Source organism: Lagopus muta, chromosome 34 (assembly GCF_023343835.1).
Source record: "Lagopus muta isolate bLagMut1 chromosome 34, bLagMut1 primary, whole genome shotgun sequence".
NCBI classification, from domain to species: Eukaryota; Metazoa; Chordata; class Aves; order Galliformes; family Phasianidae; genus Lagopus; species Lagopus muta.
The window spans coordinates 198,139-220,951 of NC_064466.1; the positions used below are offsets into that span (position 1 = coordinate 198,139).

General features: G+C 52.4%; 1 protein-coding gene across 50 annotated transcripts; it reads right to left on the bottom strand.

Annotated features, from left to right (window-relative positions):
- Positions 1-530: 530 nt before the first annotated feature.
- On the bottom strand, positions 531-11,599 carry LOC125686334 (LIM homeobox transcription factor 1-alpha-like). Of its 50 annotated transcripts, none has more exons than XM_048930228.1 (8): positions 10,051-11,599; positions 9,433-9,462; positions 6,730-9,024; positions 5,199-5,356; positions 5,033-5,110; positions 4,378-4,507; positions 3,500-3,658; positions 531-2,754 (listed from the first exon to the last, which is right to left on the bottom strand). In XM_048930228.1, exons 3-8 carry the CDS (start codon positions 6,902-6,904, stop codon positions 2,600-2,602), a joined length of 855 nt encoding a protein of 284 aa, XP_048786185.1. In that variant the 5' UTR covers positions 6,905-9,024; positions 9,433-9,462; positions 10,051-11,599; the 3' UTR covers positions 531-2,599. The 50 variants fall into 50 exon arrangements, 49 of the variants coding, with proteins under 49 accessions (XP_048786185.1, XP_048786184.1, XP_048786176.1 ...); XM_048930227.1 differs by having other exon boundaries at positions 6,730-9,068; XM_048930219.1 differs by having other exon boundaries at positions 6,730-9,312; positions 9,393-9,462.
- Between the last annotated feature and the right edge of the window lie 11,214 nt (positions 11,600-22,813).

Sequence of the window (22,813 nt, forward strand, 5' to 3'; positions counted from 1 at the left end):
GATTTCGTCTCCTTTCATCCCCAGCACTGGGGGCTTACGGAGCTCCTCTGTGACCACAGACGACGACCGTGAGCCATTTTTATTTTTATTTTTATTTTTATTTTTAATCGTTTGAGGGAATACACACTTGTACAATCAGACTGACAACAGCCCCCGGGGGAGGCTCAGGAGTAAAACACCACGTACAGAAACATCGGCCAGGTTCTCAGCTGCGCTCACAGCTCTGGAGGTCAGGATTTAGACAATAAGTCACGGTTTCCTGTTGGGAGTCATCTGCTCATCAGTCCCTCTGTCCAAACAGATGTGGGGAAATCAGTTCTGGAGGAGCTCCTTCCTTCGTCTGGCACGATTCTGGGAAAACCTGACCTTTCCAGCAATATTGGCTCCGTGTCCTTCACAGCTGTAAAGAACCGAATCCCACATTTGGGTCCTGGCTGGGAGAATAAAGGATTCCTGTTTGGTAATAATTCAAACTTCCAATCTCTGTTCTGTTTTTTCTTGCTTGTTTTATGGTTTGTTTTTTTTCTGGGAGGGGGGCGGTGATTCGCATCGGTGCCCGTTGGCTTCTCTCTGCCTCGCTGAGAAGGGCGTTGTGACGGGGGGGAGAAAATGGATCCCTGCTCCCAACCCGCAGCAGAGACGCGCTTTGCTCTTGGCTGAGCCCTGGCATCGCTGCTGGGTTCCCTTCAAAGCCCAAATGAGATTTCGGGGGGTAAAGGCATCCAGTTTATTTCTGCCATCACGTATTGGAGGGCAGCGAGGTGCTGGGATGCCTGGAAGAGGAGTCAGGGTGGGAAATGATCAGATCGTGGAACTATGGGGTGGTTGGGCGAGAAGGGACCTTAAAGGTCATGGAACCATGGGATGGTTGGGTTGGAAAAGACCTTAAAGATCACAGAACCATGGGATGGTTGGGTTGGAAAGGATCTTAAAGATCACGGAATCATGGGATGGTTGGGTTGGAAAGGACCTTAAAGATTACAGAACCATGGGATGGTTGGGTTGGAAAGGTCCTGAAAGATCACAGTACCATGGGATGGTTGGGCGAGAAGGGACCTTAAAGGTCCTGGAACCATGGGATGGTTGGGTTGGAAGGGTCCTTAAAGATCACAGAGCCATGGAATGGTTGGGATGGAAAGGACCTTAAAGATCACAGAACGATGGGATGGTTGGGTTGGAAAGGACCTTAAAGATCACAGAACCATGGGATGGTTGGGTTGGAAGGGTCCTTAAAGGTCACAGAATCATGGGATGGTTGAGTTGGAAAGGACCTTAAAGATCACAGAACCATGGGATGGTTGGGTTGGAAAGGACCTTAAAGATCACAGAACCATGGGATGGTTGGGTTGGAAAGGACCTTAAAGGTCACAGAATCATGGAATGGGTTGGAAGGGTCCTTAAAGATCATGGAACCATGGGATGGTTTGGGTTGGAGGAGACCTTAAAGATCACAGAACGATGGGATGATTTGGGTTGGAAAGGACCTTAAAGATCACAGAACCATGGGATGGTTGGGTTGGAAAGGACCTTAAAGATCACAGAACCATGGGATGGTTGGGTTGGAAGGGTCCTTAAAGATCACAGAACCATGGAATGGGTTGGAAAGGTCCTTAAAGATCACAGAATCATGGGATGGTTGGGTCGGAAGGGTCCTTAAAGGTCACAGAATCATGGAATGGGTTGGAAAGGTCCTTAAAGATCAGAGAACCATGGGATGGTTGGGTTGGACAGAACCTCAAAAGTCATCTGGTTCCAACCCACCAGCCGTGAGCAGGGTTGCCAATAAAACCTGCTGTGGACAAAGCTATAAAGGCTTTCCAGCAGGAATATTTTTGGGGCAAATCCTCTTCACTTTGCTGTTTCAAAATGGAAAAAAAAGAAAAGAAAAGAAAAAAAAGCAGAAAGGAGCACGGCTGGCAGCTGTGATTTTGTGCTCTGTCCACAAACGGAGTGAAAGCGCCCCTTTGGAGGACGAAAGGTGTGACAGCAACGGGGAACTCGCTGCGGCTTTGCCACGTTTCCTCTTGGCATCCTTAACGGAGCAGAAATGCTCCCATTTCTGGAGGCAGACACCGATCCCAGCTGTTTCATTCCAAAGCCAGGCGACGGCGCCTTTGTGAAATGTCAGATGAAAGCTGCCCTGCGGTGGCCATGAAGAGGGGCATGGAGCAGAGAGAGGCGTCCCTTGGAGAGGCCTCAGGACCTTGTTGAAAATTAACCTTGCCCCACGAAGCGTCTGGGCTGAGGAACGAGGCAAACCAGCGCAGCAGGGATTGAATAAACAAGAGGAAGAAGCCTGCGCTGCTGCTTGGGGCCGCTCCGCTCGGCTTGGCCAGTCTGTGTCGGAAGGACGTCATGCTCAAACACGGGACAAACTGCTAAAGGAACAGCTAAACAACATCATACCGTCCACTGAGGCTAGAAAGTAAGGAGAGAGGCAACCCCGAGTCCTTCGGGTTGCAGAATAGCGCCTTCTGCTCGGGCCGGATCCGCCGCCTCCTCCGTTGTGCAGCACTCAAGGAATGTCTCGTGTCCGAACCCAGAGCAGCACCCATCCGAGATACTGGATACTGGGTCCTGGTGGAGAGCAGTTTGAAGGTCAGGAGGTGAAGTAGGAGCTCTGCATGGAGTACAGTCGGTCGATGGGGTTGCCCACGCGGGCTTGCAGGAGGTTGGCTTCGGCCGTCGACAGCAGGCAGTCCCCCAGGTGGCTGATGCTCTCGCTGTCCATGTCATGGAAAACTCCTTCTGAATCTGGAAGAGGAAAGAAAGAAGAATGGGCATCCATGCGGTACGAGCACGGCGAGCTGCTGTGTCACTGCAGCGGGGCCTGGAGTCGCCTACCATGAGTCGGAGCCACCCAACAGGAGCAGGAGCCCCCAACCCAACTCCTGTTGGCCGTTTGGGTGGAACCCAAGGATGGATTTCACAAGCCTCACCCCAACTCACCTTTCACGGGACCCCAGCCTTTAGCAGGGCTCAGCCTGGAGGCTGTGTCCATCCCCTGGGACCCAAACCCAACCCCTACTGTCTGTTTGGATGGAACCCAACGATGGCTTTGGTGGGTTGGATGGCCTTGGTGGGTTGGATGGCTTTGGTGGGTGGGATGGCTTTGTTGGGTGGGATGGCCTTGGTGGGTTGGATGGCCTTGGTGGGTTGGATGGCCTTGGTGGGTTGGATGGCTTTGGTGGGTGGGATGGCGTTGGTGGGTTGGATGGCTTTGGTGGGTTGGATGGCCTTGGTGGGTTGGATGGCCTTGGTGGGTTGGATGGCGTTGGTGGGTTGGATGGCCTTGGTGGGTTGGATGGCCTTGGTGGGTTGGATGGCCTTGGTGGGTTGGATGGCTTTGGTGGGTGGGATGGCCTTGGTGGGTTGGATGGCTTTGGTGGGTGGGATGGCCTTGGTGGGTTGGATGGCCTTGGTGGGTTGGATGGCCTTGGTGGGTTGGATGGCTTTGGTGGGTTGGATGGCCTTGGTGGGTTGGGAGTTGCTCTCCTACCGTAGGGGTGCAGGTGGTCTCCGGGCAGCTGTGGTGGGGTGAGGCCCTGCCTGTAGAGGTCCGTGCTGTAGCCATTCTGGTCCAGGGCCAGCAGCTGCTGCTGGGGGAGCCGGGGGTATGGGACCATCAGCCCATCCAGGCCGTGAACGCTTGCACCATCTAAAGACAGAAGCGTGGGACGGAGGGGGAGAAGGGGCGCAGAGCAGTGGGGCGAAGGCGTTAGAATCCTATCATGTAATTCCTGACTCCTAAAATCACAGAATTTTGGAGTCATCGAATATCACTTAATTATACGACCCCAGGATCGCGACATCCAAGAATCACAGAACCCTACATGTCGCAGATTGTCGTGGAGTCGTAGAGCATCATAGAATCCTGGAATCACCACAGAATCTTAAAATCACACAATTCTGGAGTCATGGGATATCAGAAAATTATAGAATCATGGAATCCTACAGTCGTAGAATCATGGAATCATGGAATCATAGAATCATGGAATCATGGAATCATGGAATCATGGAATCATAGGATTGTGGAATGCTGGAATCTTAGTGTCATCGAATCCCAGAATCCTGGAATCACAGAACCCTGGAGTCATAGAATATCATAGAATCTGGACATCACAGAATGGCAGAATCCTGGATCTGATGAATCCTGGAATCATTGGGTACCATCGTATCCGAGAATCCTGGAACTCCAGAATCCTAGAATAACAAAACCCTAAAATGCCATAGAATCACGGAACCCTTGAATCCCCGGAACCACAGAATATGGTGGAATCCCGGAATCAGATTTTGGCTGATTTTGAGGCTTTTGGCCTCGATAGCCCCTATGCAAACCCCCCCCCCCCCCCCACATCGGTGCTCAGTGCTCCTCACCTTCGCTGTCGTCGTTGCTCTGCCTGCTGCTGCGCCCGGTCCCCCTCCCGGACCCCAGGCGAGGATTGCCCATCTGCTCCTGCTCCTGCTGCTGCTGCTGCTGCTGCTGCCTGCGTGCAATCTTCTTCATCTGCAGGAAGAAGGAGACCCCAAACCTGAGGTTCTGAGGCAGGAGGGGATGCAGGTGCCTCCCACTTTTCATAGGCAGCGAGGATTGCCATCATGCATCCCCTCTCACAGGGGGAGCAAGGTGTGAGCAATGGGGCCGCCAGGAAAGGGCAGCACATTTCTGATAGGAAATGCCATCTGAGGCGTTTGAGGGCTTCGTTTCTGCCCTCACCCTTTGCATTCTGCGACATGGAAGGGTTCTCCCTCGTGGGGAAAAAAAAAAAAGGTGGGGGAATCCTCCTCCTCTTCCTCATCACGCAAAAAGAGCCATTAAAAAAAGGCAACAAAAAGGAAAACATTTCAGCTCTGCAAACACCTCTGCGTTTCCTGTGTTCCTCTCCAAGCTTTTGCTCCCAGCACATCCAACGCTACCCCACCACGTGTGGTTTGATCCCACAGAACAGGTTTTTTGCTTTTTCTTTTCTTTTTTGTTTTTCTCTCTTGTTTTCTTGCAGCGGAACGAATGTGGGACTTTCCCCTCACCCACCTTTGCTCTTTGGTTCTGGAACCACACCTGCACCACCCGCACCGTCAGCCCCGTCTCCGCCGCCAGGGTCTCCCTCACCTATCAAGCATAAACGAAGAGGAGAGCTGAGTTCAGAAATGAACGAGGCCCCAATGGGCTCCGTGCCCACTGAGCTGCCCCGCTGTACCTTCCTGCAGGGTTTGGAGGAGACCTCAAAGGAAGCCTTGAACGCCCTCCTCTGCTGCGTGGTGAGGATGGTGCGCGGGCGCTTGGAGCGTTTGTGGTCTTTGCTGTCCTCGCTGCCTTTGCCGTGCGAGTGGCTGCCGTCCTCATCCTCGCTTTTCACTGCAGGGGAAGATGGGGAGAGGTGAATTTCGGGGTGAAAGCGCAAAGGAATGCTGAGTTTTGCTCCTCTCGGTGTGCAGTTTTGGCCAGAAGAACGGAATGAAGGCAGCGGAGCTCATGGGCTGAGCTGTGGCCAAAGTGGGACGGTCACAGAGCCATGGAGTGGTTGGATGGGTGGGATGGAAGGGTCCTTAAGGGTCATAGAACCATGGAATGGATGGGACCTCAAAGGTCGTGGAACCATGGAATGTTTGGGACCTCAAAGGTCATGGAACCATGGAATGGTTGGGTTGGATGGGACTTCAAAGGTCATGGAACCATGGAATGGTTGGGTTGGATGGGACTTCAAAGGTCATGGAACCATGGAATGTTTGGGTTGATGGGACCTGAAAGGTCATGGAACCATGGAATGGTTGGGACCTCAAAGGTCGTGGAACCATGGAATGGTTGGGTTGATGGGACTTCAAAGGTCATGGAACCATGGAATGGATGGGACCTCAAAGGTCGTGGAACCATGGAATGGTTGGGTTGGATGGAACCTCAAAGATCATGGAACCATGGAATGGTTGGGTTGGATGGGACTTCAAAGGTCGTGGAACCATGGAATGTTTGGGTTGATGGGACCTGAAAGGTCATGGAACCATGGAATGGATGGGATCTCAAAGGGCATGGAACCATGGAATGTTTGGGTTGATGGGACCTGAAAGGTCATGGAACCATGGAATGGATGGGACCTCAGAGGTTGTGGAACCATGGAATGGTTGGATTTAAAGAGACCTTGAAGATCAGAGAATGGCGGAATGATTGGGTTGGGTTGGAAGGGTTCTCAAAGACCACAGAGTCATAGAATGGTTAGGGTTGGAAAGGTCCTTAAAAGTGATTGGATGGGACCTCAAAGATCATGGAATGGTTGGGTTGGGTTGGAAGGATCCTTAAAAGTAATTGAACCATGGAATCGGTTGGTTTGGATGGGACCTCAAAGATCATGGAATGACGGAATGGTTGGGTTGGGTTGGAAGGGTCCTTAAAAGTAATTGAGCTATGGAATAGGTTGGTTTGGATGGGACTTCAAAGATCATGGAATGATGGTTGGGTTGGGTTGGGTTGGGTTGGGTTGGGTTGGGTTGGAAGGGTCCTCAAAGACCATAGAATCATAAAACATGTTGGCTTGGGAAGGTCCTTAAAGATAATTGAACCATGGAACGGGTTGTGTTTGAATGGAACCTTACACATCATGGAACCACAGCGTGGTTGGGTTAGAAGGGACCCAAAAGCCCCCCCAACCCCCCCTGCTGTGGGCAGGCTGTCCGAATCCCGCCACAACCATTAATCCCACCCCACCGGCCTCATTCTCCGCCTCTCCAGCTCCTCACCGGACTCGGTTGGCGTGGGGCTGATGGCACTCAGCATCTCCTTCTCCTTCTCGTAGTCGCTGCGGCACAGCAGCTGCCCTTCCTTGAGCACAAACTCGTCTCCCCGCTGCAGACGCCGCTCACACTCGCAGCAATAGAAGCAGTGGACGTGGTAGACGTTCTCCAGCACCCGCATGATGAGCTCGGAGGGAGCGATGGCCTTCAGGCAGCTGCTGCACTTGGTCTGGAAGAGCCTGCAAAGCAAAACCCGGGGTCAGGAGCTCGGGGAAGGGGAGAATTGGGGAACAGATTGGGTTGGAGCTGTCACACCAAGGCAGACTTCTTTCAAAAAAGCACCATCAGTAATTAACGCGTGCCGCACCGATAGCTCAATGGATTCCCCCATCCGGCCCTTTCAAATCGGGATTTTCCCCCCCACCAATAGGATTTGCCAGGGAAACAGCATCAAATTTCATGTTTTCTTTCCCATAGTGCAGTAAGGAGCGTTACTGCGACAGGCAGATGGGCAGAAAATCGGCGGTGGAGGATGGGGTTGGGTTGGAAAGGTCCTTACAGATCACAGAACCATGGGATGGGGTTGGGTTGGAAAGGTCCATAAAGGTTATAGAACTGTGGGGTGGGATTGGGTTGAGTGGGTCCTTACAGATCACAGAACCATGGGATGGAATTGGGTTGGATGGGTCCTTACAGATCACAGAACCATGGGATGGGGTTGGGTTGGATGGGTCCTTACAGATCACAGAACCATGGGATGGGGTTGGGTTGGAAAGGTCCTTAAAGGTTATAGAACTGTGGGGTGGGATTGGGTTGAGTGGGTCCTTACAGATCACAGAACCATGGGGTGGGGTTGGGTTGGATGGGTCCTTACAGATCACAGAACCATGGGGTGGGGTTGGGTTGGATGGGTCCTTACAGATCACAGAACCATGGGGTTAATGTTATAAGCATGGAATGAGCAGCTCGTAGCCTCTGCCCCACATCTCCTCGAGCCTCTGTCTGCTTTGTAAACACCTTTCAGTGCTGGGACGCTGCAGTGAGTCCCCCCCCCTCTCTTTTTCAGAGGGAAAACACCCAATTTAAGGGGCTCAGGAAACCAAGGGAGGAAGGAGGGGGACGCATGGAGCTGCACCCACGCATCCCCAGCAATAAAAGTGATTTTGGGGTCCTCTTTTCCTTTCCATTGCTCAGTGCCTGGATTTTCCACGCTCAGGATTTCCTCTGCGGACCCCTCCAGGACCGTCCCCCCTCTCCCAGACGCTGTTTGTGCCCCTCACTGTGTCCAGAGAGAGAAACAAACAACCACCAAGTGCCCTGCGTGCGGAGCAGATGGTTCTGATGAAGTAATTTGGGATCTAAACAAATGCGAGCGGCGGTGGCTGCCGGCTGACAGCTCCCATTTAGCCACTTCACAAGGGAAAGTAATAAAATAGGGATTAATTAGGCTGTTGTTTAAACACACAGGATCTTCCCCACCAGCAGGGAACTCATAAACTGGGATTGAGAACAAGACTGGGTTAATCCTCCTGGCAAACTCAGCGGAGCGGGATGAAGGGGCTTACAGGGGTGGGCTCATCCCTTCCAAATACCACCGTGGATTTGTGCTGCGCGGTGGCTTTCGGCTGCGGTTTGTGGGACGAGCAGAACGGGGTGGGATTTCTCCCCCTCCTTTTGTGTGCCTTTGCCAGCGTCTCTCCCTTTTTCTCTTTGTCTTTTGCCTGTAATTCACACTTGAAAAATAAAAAATAATGATGGAGAAGCCGGGAGCGGTGAGCAGCCCTTTAGCTGTAGGCTTCTGCTGGTGGAAGAAGGGCGATATGGGAGGGTGCTGCAGGCACAAAACCTGAGCTGAGGCCAAATCCGTCCCCCTTCCCAATATCCAACATCCTGCTGCTTCAGTGAAATAGTAAAAATAACAACAACAACAACAAAAAGCTCCCCACAACCACGGCCCAACAATAAAAGAGGGCCGACGCGTTCGCGTGGAATTTTTTGACAGGTATGAAATGCTACCAAGCGTTGGGTCGTGAATGCTGCTCGAATTCAAGGCCAGCTGGAGCGGAACGACCTCAGGTGTGGGGTGTGAGCGCGGTGCTGCTCAGCCTGGGGTTTGGATGGGTGATCTGTGATCCCTGCCAACCCAACCATCCCACAGTTCTGCGGTCTTGAAGGACCTTTCCAACCCCACTCTGTGCTTCTATGATCTTTGAGGACCTTTCCAACCCCACTCTGTGCTTCTATGATCTTTGAGGACCTTTCCAACCCCAATCACTCTGTGCTTCTATGACCTTTGAGGACCTTTCCAACCCCAATCACTCTGTGCTTCTATGACCTTTGAGGACCTTTTCAACCCTAATCTGTGCTTCTATGATCTTTGAGGATCCTTCCAACCCCACTCTGTGCTTCTATGATCTTTGAGGACCTTTCCAACCCCAATCTGTGCTTCTATGATCTTTGAGGACCTTTCCAACCCCACTCTGTGCTCCTATGATCTTTGAGGATCTTTCCAACCCCACTCTGTGCTTCTATGACCTTTGAGGACCTTTCCAACCCCAATCACTCTGTGCTTCTATGATCATTGAGGACCTTTCCAACCCCAATCTGTGCTTCTATGATCATTGAGGACCTTTCCAACCCCAATCTGTGCTTCTATGATCTTTGAGGACCTTTCCAACCCCACTCTGTGCTTCTATGATCTTTGAGGACCTTTCCAACCCCACTCTGTGCTTCTATGACCTTTGAGGACCTTTCCAACCCCAATCACTCTGTGCTTCTATGACCTTTGAGGACCTTTCCAACCCCAATCTGTGCTTCTATGATCTTTGAGGACCCTTCCAACCCCAATCACTCTGTGCTTCTATGACCTTTGAGGACCCTTCCAACCCCAATCACTCTGTGCTTCTATGACCTTTGAGGACCTTTCCAACCCCACTCTGTGCTTCTATGACCTTTGAGGATCCTTCCAACCCCACTCTGTGCTTCTATGATCTTTGAGGACCTTTCCAACCCCAATCACTCTGTGCTTCTATGACCTTTGAGGACCTTTCCAACCCCACTCTGTGCTTCTATGATCTTTGAGGACCTTTCCAACCCCAATCACTCTGTGCTTCTATGACCTTTGAGGACCTTTCCAACCCCACTCTGTGCTTCTATGACCTTTGAGGACCTTTTCAACCCTAATCTGTGCTTCTATGATCTTTGAGGATCCTTCCAACCCCACTCTGTGCTTCTATGATCTTTGAGGACCTTTCCAACCCCAATCACTCTGTGCTTCTATGATCTTTGAGGACCTTTCCAACCCCAATCACTCTGTGCTTCTATGACCTTTGAGGACCTTTCCAACCCCACTCTGTGCTTCTATGACCTTTGAGGACCTTTTCAACCCTAATCTGTGCTTCTATGATCTTTGAGGACCTTTCCAATCCCAATCACTCTGTGCTTCTATGATCTTTGAGGACCTTTCCAACCCCAATCACTCTGTGATTCTATGATCTTTGAGGGCCCTTCCAGCCCAACCCACCCCACAGTTCTATGATCCTGAAGGTCTGTTCCAACCCAACCCCATAGCTCTATAATTCCACGATCTCCCTGGTCCCTTCCAACCCCATTCTGTGATTCTGTGTTCGATTCTGTGATTCCAATCCCTTTTGGGTGCCGGTTTTGAGCATTTGGTCCTGGTGCACCCCAGGACTCCCTTTGAGCTGCCCCATTCTCCTCAAGTGCAGCACCAGAGCCGCTTTCCCCTTATCACCATCAAGCCATCGTGTCCTCCTTCGATGGCTCTATCATCTTTAAGGACCTTTCCAAACCATTCTATGCTTCTATGACCTTGAGGACCCTCCCAACCTGACCCTTTACATGGTTCGATCATCTTTAAGGACCTTTCCAAACCATTCTATGCTTCTACGACCTTGAGGACCCTCCCATCCCGACCCATTACTTGGTTCGATCATCTTTAAGGACCTTTCCAAACCATTCTATGCTTCTATGACCTTGAGGACCCTCCCATCCCGACCCATTACTTGTTTCGATCATCTTTAAGGACCTTTCCAAACCATTCTATGCTTCTATGACCTTGAGGACCCTCCCAACCCGACCCATTACTTGGTTCGATCATCTTTAAGGACCTTTCCAACCCACTTGGTGCTTCTATGATCTCTGAGGACTCTTACAACCGAAGCCCTTATGGAGTTCTGTGATCTTTAAGGACCCTTCCAAGCTATTCTGTGCTTCAGTGATCAGCTGGATCAATGATCCAACCCAACCCCTTCCGTGGTTCTGTGGCCCTTAAGGACCCATCTCATGTGGGAGCATTGCTGTCCCCACAGCCTTGCCTGTCCACATGCGGCTGAATCTGTCAACAGATGCAGTCTGACTTTGACCCCATGCTGGTCAAACTGTGTTTTTAGAGCTTTTCCACTGGAATTTGCCCAGATTCAGCCCCAGAAGCTCAAATCCAGAGAGAGGGGAGTTTGGATGGCGAACAGAAGGATGAGCGTTACCTTCAAACGCATCGACCAACCTCCAAGCAAGGAGAGCTGGGCAAGGCGGTGACAGAGAGCTCCACGATTGGCACGAAAACATTTTCCAACCTCGGCCAAAAACACCAAGAAATGACAGAGAGATATGGACGAGAGACTGAACATGAGCCAGCAGTGAGCACTGGCAGCTCGAAAGGCAAATGGGATCCTGGGCTCCATCAGGAGAGGGGTGGTCAGTAGGGACAGGGAGGTGATCGTCCCTCTCTACTCGGCTCTTGTGAGGCCCCATCTGGAGTCCTGTGTCCAGGTGTGGAGCCCTCAGTACAAGAAAGACATTGAGATTTTGGAGAGGGTCCAGAGGAGGGCGACTAAGATGATGAGGGGGCTGTATAGGGGGCAATAAGGGGGGATGGGGGGCACTGGGGTCGTTATAGGGGGCAATGAGGGGGCTGGGGGGCATTAGGGTGGTTATAGGGGGCGGTGAGGGCGGAATGGGGTCGGTATGGGGGATGGGGGGATTTGGAAAGGGTCCAGAGGAGGGCGACTAAGATGATGAGGGGGCTGGAGCAGCTCCCCTATGAGGACAGGCTGAAGGAGTTGGGCTTTGTTCAGCCTGGAGAAGAGAAGGCTGCGGGGTGACCTCATGGCAGCCTATGGATACCTGAAGGGAACCTACAGCCAGGAGGGGAGTAAACTCTTCATAAGGGCTGACAACAGCAGGACGAGGGGAAATGGATCCAAGTTGAAGGAGGGAAGATTGAGGTTGGATGTTAGGGGGAAGTTCTTTACTAGGAGAGTGGTTGGGCCCTGGAACGGGCTGCCCAGGGAGGTTGTGGATGCCCCGTCCTTGGACGTGTTCAAGGCCAGGTTGGACGGGGTCCTGGGCAACCTGATCTGAATGTGGATGTTTGGTGGCCCTGCCAGGCAGGGGGGTTGGAACTGCATGATCCTTGGGGTCCCTTCCAACCCGGGTGATTCTGTGATTCTTTGAGAGAGGAAAACACGGCCATGGGGACGAGGTTCCGGAGCAGAGATCCGGAGACGCGTTACCTCCAAAGCAACGGCCCCCTTCCTCCCTCTGCTCTTGGGAGACCACTTAGCATCACTTAGCACTTACTGTGTCCAGTTTTGGGCCCCTCACTGCAAGAAAGATATTGAGGCCCTGGAACGTGTTCAAAGGAGGGCAATGAAATGGTGAGGGGTCTGGAGCACAGGGCTGAGGAGGAGAGGCTGAAGGAGCTGGGAATGTTCAGCCTGGAGAAGAGGAGCTCAGGGCAGAGCTCACTGCTCCCTATGGCTGCCTGAAGGGAGGCTGCAGGGAGCTGGGGGTCGGCCTCTGCTCTCGTGTCATCAGGGATAGGAGCAGAGGGAACGGCTTCAAGCTACGGCAGGGGAGATTCAGGCTGGACATGAGGAAGAATTGCTGTTCAGAAAGGGTGGTCAGGCACTGGAATGGATGCCCAGGGAGGTGGGGGAGGCACCGAGCCTGGGGGTGTTGAAGGAAAGGCTGGATGTTGTGTTGAGGGACGTGGTTCAGTGGGAGCTGTTGGGAATGGGGGAACGGTTGGACTGGAGGAGCTTTGAGGTCTGATCCAACCTTGGGGATTCTATGGTTCTATGATTCTATGTGTCCCTATGGCATCCTCATGTGTCCCTATGGTTCCCCATGTGTTCCTATGGCATCCCCATGTGTCCCTATGGAGTCCTATGTGTCCCTATGGTTCCCCATGTGTCTCTATGGCATCCCCATGTGTCCCTATGGCGTCCCCATGTGTCCCTATGAGTCCCCATGTGTCCCTATGGCGTCCCCATGTGTCCCTATGGCGTCCCCATGTTGTTGTATTGAGGGACGTGGTTCAGCTGTTGGTAAGAGGTGAGCGGTTGGACTGGAGGAGCTTTGAGGTCTGTTCCAACCTTGGTGATTCTATGGTTCCATGATTCTATGATCAACCCTCATGCGAAGGTGGGCCGTGGGCCGAATTTCCACCGAGAGGATTTGTGTTTTGGGTGGTTTGTTGGTGTTTTTGTTGGGTTTTTTTGCCGTTATCCGGTGTGAGAAGCGCTGCTGTGGTGCAATTCAATGGTGGTTGGGCTCTCTGTCTCCCCGCGAAGCCCCGAAAGCAAATCCTCTCTGCTTTGTGCTAATTGAAGAAAACACCCAGCAAGCAGCTCATAAACACGGTGTCAGCTCGCATTACGCGAAATTAAAATTCTCGGCCCCCTCCAACACCGGGAATTCCTAAAGAGGTCGGTTTTAATATTGCCTGAATCCGTTTAAGTCGAGGTAATATTGTTTGGGTTGCCATAGGAACAAAACACGTCTCCGGCGGCGGCAGCGGGTTCTGAACGGGCTGGGAGCGCTGCTAGCAGGGATGGACGGCCCAAAAATGGGGCAGAATCCCCATTTTATGTGGGGCAAAAAAACCCCAAACAACTATATTTAGGAGCTGGGATGCGCTGACAGAAAGGAGATGGCGTCCCATCACTTTTTGGGATCCAATCACCTCCTTTTTGTTTCATTTTTGCTTTCTCTTAGCCCTAAAATGACACTTTTTTGAGTGGGTCTCCCCACTCCCACCCCCTGCCCAGCGTTATTTCCTCGTTATTCAGGTTTCCCTTTGGGAGATCTCGACTTCTATCTCTGAAGACGCTCGGCAGCCGTCTGCAGACACATCAGCCCCAAGGAATCCCTTTCTGCACGTTACAGAATTGGGTTTGCTTGCTTGGGAAAGGCTCTCTTGGATGGGAGAAAGAAGTGCCAGAAGGAAAGCACTCCTATGGGTGCAAAATGGGGATATTTGGGGGGACTGCAAAGAGCAGCAAGGAAGCAAAACCCCTCAAAAAATATCCCCCAAAAACCCAACCTTTCCCTTTCTATTTTCTGACACCAACGGCTGGGCGCTTGGGGAACGGCTCTGGGGTCTTTTTCACCTCTTTTCAGATCTTTCCTGGGCTGCATGGAGCAGATTTTGTCGTCCCCACCCTGTGCTGATCGTCCCCATTGCAGCGCAGGAGACCCTGACCCAGGGAAAGGCAATTTGGATGGCATGGATGGGATTAAAAGGTGTTAATGAAGCGAGGAATAAGCTGGGAGGGGGGGAGAGAGGAGGGGGGTGAAGGAAAGGGGGGTTGCTTTGTGCAACCAGCTTATTTGGTCAGGGTTTAGTCAAAATGAAGCGGTCCCAGCTTAAGGGAGGGCTGTTTGCTTAAGGCTGAGCTGCAGAATCCAAGGTGGCTGGGTGAAATATTGAAGAGGAGGTGGCAAAACCCCCCCCCCCCCCCGTCCAGACGTCAGGGTGGGGGGCTCGGGGCAGGGGAAAGCAGCACAAAGTGGTCTTTGATTCCCTGCAGCATCAGCCATCCCTCCCCCCTCCCCATTCGTTAATACAGCGCGGCGCAGGGTGAGAAATTTTCCTCCCATTGAATTTCTGGCTTCTTTTTTGGGGGGTCAGGAATGGGAGAATATTGGGGGACGGTGTTAGCTGTGCTCTCGGCTCCTTGTGAAGCTCTGAAAAGAGCAGATTTCCTCTCAAAAAAAATAAAAAAGGCATTTTTTTTGGTGCAGAATGCACTCCAACCTCCTCCAAGGGAAGGAGAAACGAAGCAAACGCGCCTCAGAAGCAAAACTGCTGCATGCAGAGGAGTGGAAAAGTAAATTAAAAAGAAGAGGTGATCTGGAGAGGTGGGAACGATGGGCTGAGATCCTATAGAGGGATCTGGAGAGGTTGAGACCAGTGGTGCGACCCTATAGAGAGATCTGGGAAGGGATCAGTGGGCTGAGGCCAACGGTGTGACCTTACAGAGGGATCTGGAGAGAGATCAACGGGCTGAGATCCTACAGAGGGATCTGGAGAGGAACTGATGAGCTCCTACAGAGAGATCTGGAGAGGGATTGATAGGTTGAGACCCTACAGAGGGATCTGGACAGGGGTGGATGGGTTGAGGCCAATGGTGCGACCCTATGGAAGGACCTGGAGTGGAATTGATGGGCTGAGGGCAATGGGGTGACCCTACAGTGGCCTTTCCAGTTTTGATGGGTCTGTGGTGGGGACGAGTTGAGGTTGGATGACCACAGTGGTCATTTCCCATCTTAGTGGCTCTATGGTGGGGATGGGATGGAAGTTGGATGACTACAGTGGTCCCTTCCAGCCTCAATGGCTCTGTAATGGGGATGGGATGGGGGTTGGATGACCACAGTGGTCATTTCCCATCTTAGTGGCTCTATGGTGGGGATGATTTGGGGGTCAGACTCACGACCTCAGCCTTTATTCCCACCTCCAACCACCCTACAACTCCACACAGACGCATCATGCAGCACTGGCCCCAACCCAACGCCGGCACTCAGCATCACGAGCTCTGAATCTTCAAACCAAACCCAAAACCACCCCCAAAAACTCAACCCAACAACGCCAGAACGGAACCCAAAAGGAAAGAGAGCCAAGGGTTGCAGCGATGACCTCTGTGGTCATTTCCCACCTTAGTGACTCTATGGTGGGGGTGGGATGGAAGTTGGATGGCCAAAGTGGTCCCTTCCAGCCTTAAGGCTCTGTAATGGGGATGGGATGGGGTAGGATGACCTCTGTGCTCATTTCCCATCTTAGTGGCTCTATGGTGGGGATGATTTGGGGGTCGCACTCACAACCTCAGCCTTCATTCCCACCTCCAACCACCCTACGACTCCACACAGATGCATCATGCAGCACTGGCCCCAACCCAACGGCGGCACTCAGCACCACGAGCTCCGAATCCTCAAACCAAACCCAAAACCACCCCCAAAAACCCAACCCAACAACGCTGGAACAGAACCGAAAAGGAAAGAGAGTCAAGGGTTGGAGCGACAACCTCCATGGTCATTTTGTACCAAAATGGTTCCATAGTGGGGATGACTTGAGATTGGATGACCACAGTGGTCCCTTCCAGCCTTAATGGCTCTGTAATGGGGATGGGATGGGGTAGGATGACCTCTGTGCTCATTTCCCATCTTAGTGGCTCTATGGTGGGGATGATCTGGGGGTCAGACTCACAACCTCGGCCTTCATTCCCACCTCCAACCACCCTACGACTCTACACAGACGCATCATGCAGCACTGGCCCCAACCCAACGCCGGCACTCAGCATCACAAGCTCTGAATCTTCAAACCAAACCCAAAACCACCCCCAAAAACCCAACCCAACAACGCCGGAACAGAACCCAAAACCAAAGAGAGCCGAGGGTTGGAGCGATGACCTCCATGGTCATTTCCTACCAAAATGGTTCTATGGTGGGGATGATTTGGGGGCTGGATGGTCTTAGTGGTCCCTTCCAGCCTTAATGGCTCTATAATGGGGATGGGATGGGGGTAGGATGACCTCTGTGCTCATCTCCCATCTTAGTGGCTCTATGGTGGGGATGATTTGGGGGCTGGATGAGGTCATCCCCACCTCCAACCACCCTATGACTCTACACAGAGGCATCATGCAGCACTGGCCCCAACCCAACGCCAGCACTCAGCATCACGACCTCCGAATCCTCAAACCAAACCCAAAACCACTCCCAAAAACCCAACCCAACAAGGCCGGAACAGAACCCAAAACCAAAGAGAGCCGAGGGTTGGAGCGATGACCTCCATGGTCATTTCCTACCAAAATGGTTCCATGGTGGGGATGATTTGGGGGCTGGATGGTCTTAGTGGTCCCTTCCAGCCTCAATGGCTCCATAATGGGGATGGGATGGGTGTAGGATGACCTATGTGGTCATTTCCCATCTTAGTGGCTCTATGGTGGGGATGATTTGGGGGCTGGATGACCACAGAGGTCTTTCCAACCTCAACAGTTCCGTAGTGGGGATGATTTGAGGGTCGGACTCACGACCTCAGCCTTCATTCCCACCTCCAACCACCCTACGACTCCACACAGATGCATCATGCAGCACTGGCCCCAACCCAACGCCGGCGCTCAGCACCACGACCTCCGAATCCTCAAACCAAACCCAAAACCACCCCCAAAACCACCCCCCCCCAATCCCCCCCCTCCAAAAATCCCCAAACCCAACCCCACAGCCCCTCAGCACTCCCCAAAACCAAAGAGATCCATCCATATTCACAGCAGCCGAGCCGATAAGCGGAACACGGGCGCTGCCGCTCCATCCCCCGAGGGGTTAAAGCCCCCCTCCCCACAACCCCCCCCCCCCCCATCTCCCCCCATCTCCCCCCCCCCCCCCCCAGCACGGATATTGCTGCCAGGCGGTGGCACGGCGCCCATCGCCGCGCTCTGTAATCTGATGAACTCCTTTATTAAATTTCCCAGCTCTGTGTCTTCTTTATTAAAATCTCCCGGCATTCCCGGGGCCGCCTGTCACGGCGCTGCTGAATGCTAACAACAACACCGCCAAAAAAAAGAAAAAATGCAAAAAAAAAGCAAAAAAAAACCCCTTTTTTTAAACATTTTTTATCTCTTTTTTGCAATCCCCCCCCCCTTTTTTTTTCCTCTTTCATTGCCTGGCTGCAATGAGCAAAGAGGGAAATGCAACGAATGGGGGGGGGGGGGGGGGGGAAGGAAGTTTGCTTTCTTTGCATCTCAGCCCTCCTGCAAATGCTTTTCTCTTCCCGTCCTATGGGGGAAAGCATCTGCAAAGCGGCCCTTTGGTTTCTTTATTTGCGTTTCTGGGGGGCAAAGAGGCTGCGAGGTGCAAAAGGTGAGCAAGGCCTGGTGCTGCTGCAAAGCGCAGGGTGCAAAATGCAAGTGAGCAAAGCTTGGCAGCATTGCAAAGTGCAGGAAGCAAAAAGTGAGCAAAGTTTGCTACTGCAAAGTGCAGGATGCAAAGAGTGAGAAAAGTTTGGTGCTACTGCAAAGTGCAGGAAGCAAAATGCAAGAAGTGAGCAAAGTTTGGTGCCATTGCAGGAAGCAAAAAGTGAGCAAAGTTTGGTGCTACTGCAAAGTGCAGAATGCAAAATGCAAGAAGTGAGCAAAGCTTGGCAGCATTGCAAAGTGCAGAAAGCAAAGGATGAGCAAAGTTTGGTGCTGCTGCAAAGTGCAGGAAGCAAAAAGTGAGCAAAGTTTGCTACTGCAAAGTGCAGGATGCAAAGAGTGAGAAAAGTTTGGTGCTACTGCAAAGTGCAGGGTGCAAAATGCAAGAAGTGAGCAAAGTTTGGTGGCTTTGCAAAGTGCAGAATGCAAAGGGTGAGCAAAGTTTGGTGCCATTGCAAAGTGCAGGATGCAAAATGCAAGTGAGCAAAGTTTGGTGCCACTGCAGGAAGCAAAAAGTGAGCAAAGTTTGCTATTGCAAAGTGCAGAATGCAAAATGCAAGAAGTGAGCAAAGTTTGGTGGCACTGCAAAGTGCAGAATGCAAAGGGTGAGCAAAGTTTGGTGCCATTGCAGGAAGCAAAAAGTGAGCAAAGTTTGGTGCTACTGCAAAGTGCAGGGTGCAAAATGCAAGTGAGCAAAGTTTGGTGGCATTGCAAAGTGCAGAAAGCAAAGGGTGAGCAAAGTTTGGTGCTGCTGCAAAGTGCAGGAAGCAAAAAGTGAGCAAAGTTTGCTACTGCAAAGTGCAGGATGCAAAGGGTGAGAAAAGTTTGGCGCTACTGCAAAGTGCAGGGTGCAAAATGCAAGAAGTGAGCAAAGTTTGGTGGCATTGCAAAGTGCAGAATGCAAAGGGTGAGAAAAGTTTGGTGCCATTGCAGGAAGCAAAAAGTGAGCAAAGTTTGCTACTGCAAAATGCAGGGTGCAAAATGCAAGAAGTGAGCAAAGTTTGGTGCTACTGCAAAGTGCAGGAAGCAAAGGGTGAGCAAAGTTTGGTGCCATTGCAGGAAGCAAAAAGTGAGCAAAGTTTGGTGCTACTGCAAAGTGCAGGGTGCAAAATGCAAGAAGTGAGCAAAGTTTGGTGGCATTGCAAAGTGCAGAATGCAAAGGATGAGCAAAGTTTGGTGCTGCTGCAAAGTGCAGGAAGCAAAAAGTGAGCAAAGTTTGCTACTGCAAAGTGCAGGATGCAAAATGCAAGTGAGCAAAGTTCGGTGGCATTGCAAAGTGCAGGATGCAAAGGGTGAGCAAAGTTTGGTGCCATTGCAAAATGCAAATGGTGAGCAAAGCCTGATGCAACTGTGAAATGCAAAGGGGAAAAGTGAGCACAGCCTGGTGCTCGTGCAGAATGCGAAGATGAGCAGGATCTGATGCAAAGTGCAAAATGCAAAAGGAGAGCAGGACCTGATGCAAAATGCAAGATGCAAAAGGAGGGCAGGATCTGATGCAAAGTGCAAGATGCAAAATGGAGAAGGAGAGCAGGACTTGATGCAAAGTGCAAGATGCAAAATGCAAAAGGAGAGCAGGATCTGATGCAAAGTGAAAGATGCAAGATGCAAAAGGAGAGCAGGATTTGATGCAACTGCAAGTTGCAAAATGCAAAAGCAGAGCAGGACCTGATGCAAAATGCAAGATGCAAAAGGAGGGCAGGACTTGATGCAAAATACAAGAGGACATCACTGCATGCTCTGCACCCCCTCAGCTTCTCTCCTTCTCCTCCCTACTCTCCAACCCCCCCCCCCCCCAAAAATGCTCTGCACCTCCAAGCCACCAGCCAACATCCCTCAGTTCCACGCTGACCCTTCGCCCTCCCCCTCCCATCCCCCCCCAGCCCCAAAGCTCTCCCTCTTCCCCCCCCCCCCCCTCCTCTTTTTCCCATCTCTTATCAATTCCTATCGATCTGGAGGTGCAGAAGCTCCGGGCTGCGCTGTGACCCGATAGCATCGCCCCTCACACCCCTCAATATCCGCCTCCTCCGTTTCTCATTTCCTGTTCTTGGGGCTCGATGGAGCGGCAGAAGGGGGGGCTCAGAGCCTGGGGGGGGGGGGGCTTGTGGGGGAAGGGGGGTTGGGGGGGGTGAGGATGGGGAGGGGGGGTGGAGAGAGCGGCTTGGTTATTGCGGATTTAATAATGACAAAGGGGCGGTCATTAAAGATTCATTAGGATTATTTAATTAAAATTTGGCGGGTTTTTTTTTTTTTTTTTTTTTTTGGAGTTGGGGGGGAGGGGAGGAAAAAGAGATGCGGTGCGGGAGGGGGGGATGGATGGGGGGAAGGAGGGGGCGGTGGGGAAGGGGGGGTGGGAGTGAGGAGATGTGCAGGGCTGAGCGCTGGGGGTTACAGAGCAATGCTGGGCTATCAGTGCACAACTTCAGCCATCAGCACTCAACTACAGCCACCAAAACTCAACCACAGCCACAAAAACTCAACCACAGCCACTAATGCACAACTACAGCCATCAACACTCAACTACAGCCCCCAACACACAGCCACAGCCATCAATGCACAGCTACAGCCATCAACACTCAACCACAGCCACCAACACTCAGCCACAGCCACCAGCACACAGCCACAGCCACCAATGCACAACTGGAGCCACTAGCACTCAACTGCAGCCACCAACACACAGCCACAGCCACCAGTGCACAACTACAGCCACCAAAACTCAACCACAGCCACCAATGCACAACTGGAGCCATTAACACTCAACTACAGCCACCAACACACAGCCACAGCCATCAACACTCAACTACAGCCACCAAAACTCAACCACAGCCACTAATGCACAACTACAGCCATCAACACTCAACCACAGCCACCAACACACAGCCACAGCCACCAATGCACAACTGGAGCCACTAGCACTCAACTACAGCCACCAACACACAGCCACAGCCACCAGTGCACAACTACAGCCACCAAAACTCAACCACAGCCACCAGCACACAACTACAGCCACCAATGCACAGCTACAGCCACCAACACTCAACCACAGCCACCAGCACACAACTACAGCCACCAGTGCACAACTACAGCCAACAACACTCAACCACAGCCACCAGCACACAACTACAGCCACCAGTGCACAACTACAGCCAACAACACTCAACCACAGCCACCAGCACACTCAGCTACAGCCACCAAAACTCAACTACAGCCACCAACACACAACCACAGCCACCAATGCACAACTAACAGCCATCAACACTCAACTACAGCCACCAAAACTCAACTACAGCCATCAGTGCACAGCTATAGCCACCAAAACTCAACTACAGCCACCAACACACAGCTACAGTCACCAGCACTCAACCACAGCCACCAAAACTCAACCACAGCCACTAGCACCCAACCACAGCCACCAACACTCAACCACAGCCACCAACACACAGCTATAGTCACCAGCACTCAACCACAGCCACCAACGATCAACCACAGCCACCAGCACTCAACCACAGCCACCAGCACTCAACCACAGCCACCAACACACAGCTACAGTCACCAGCACTCAACCACAGCCATCAGTGATCAACCACAGCCACCAGCACTCAACCACAGCCACCAACGATCAACCACAGCCACCAACACACAGCTATAGTCATCAGCACTCAACCACAGCCACCAATGATCAACCACAGCCACCAATGATCAACCACAGCCACCAACACACAGCTACAGTCACCAGCACTCAACCACAGCCACCAACGATCAACCACAGCCACCAAAATTCAACTGCAGCCACTGGTGTGCAACCACAGCCACCAGCACTCAACCACAGCCACCAGCACTCAACCACAGCCACCAACACACAGCTGCAGCCACCAGCACTCAACCACAGCCACCAACACACAACTTCAACCACCAACGCACAGCCACAGCCACTGGTGTGCAACCACAGCCACCAACGATCAACAACAGCCACCAAAACTCGACTACAGCCCCTGGTGTGCAATCGCAGCCACCAGCACTCAGCCACATGGGAATGGGAATGAGGAGGGGGATGGAGATGGGGTGGGGATGGGGTGGGATGGGATGGGATGGGATGGGGATGGGATGGGGATGGGGATGGGATGGGGTGGGATGGGATGGGATGGGATGGGATGGGGTGGGGTGGGATGGGATGGGATGGGATGGGATGGGATGGGGATGGGGATGGGATGGGGTGGGATGGGATGGGGTGGGGATGGGGATGGGGTGGGGATGGGGTGGGATGGGGTGGAAATAGGGATAGGGATAGGGATAGGGATAGGGATAGGGATAGGGATAGGGATAGGGACAGGGAGAGGGATAGGGATAGGGAGAGGGATGGGGATAGGGATAGGGGTAGGGGTAGGGATAGGGATAGGGGTAGGGATAGGGGTAGGGGTAGCGGTAGGGGTAGGGTGAGAATGGGATGGGATGGGATGGGATGGGATGGGATGGGATGGGATGGGATGGGATGGGATGGGATGGGGAGGGAGACTAACAGGAATGGGGGAGAAGGGAATGAGTTGGGATGGAATAAGGTGGGATGGGAATGAGGAGGGGATGGGGATGGGGATGGGGTGGGGATGGGGAGGGGATGGAATGGAATGGGACAGGGATAAGGTGGGAATGGGGATGGGGTGGCGATGGGGGGAGAAGGGAATGAGTTGGGTATGGGGCGGATGGAATGAGGTGGGATGGGAATGGGAATAAGGAGGGGGTGGAGATGGGGTGGGGATGGGATAGGGATAGGGTGGGAATGGGAATGGGATGAAGATGGGAATAAGATGGGAATTGGGATGGGATGGGATGGGATGGGATGGGATGGGATGGGATGGGATGGGATGGGATGGGATGGGGTGGGATGG

Bases quoted from the DNA above. Each gene is read 5' to 3' on its own strand.
- LOC125686334 (XM_048930228.1), bottom strand. From the start codon at position 6,904: ATGCGGGTGCTGGAGAACGTCTACCACGTCCACTGCTTCTATTGCTGC. The intron at 5,111-5,198 runs GTACAGCGGGGC...TATGCTTGATAG, and splicing joins CCTCCAAACCCTGCAGGAAG to GTGAGGGAGACCCTGGCGGC. The intron at 3,659-4,377 runs GTGAGGAGCACT...TTCTGTCTTTAG, and splicing joins GAGCAACGACGACAGCGAAG to ATGGTGCAAGCGTTCACGGC.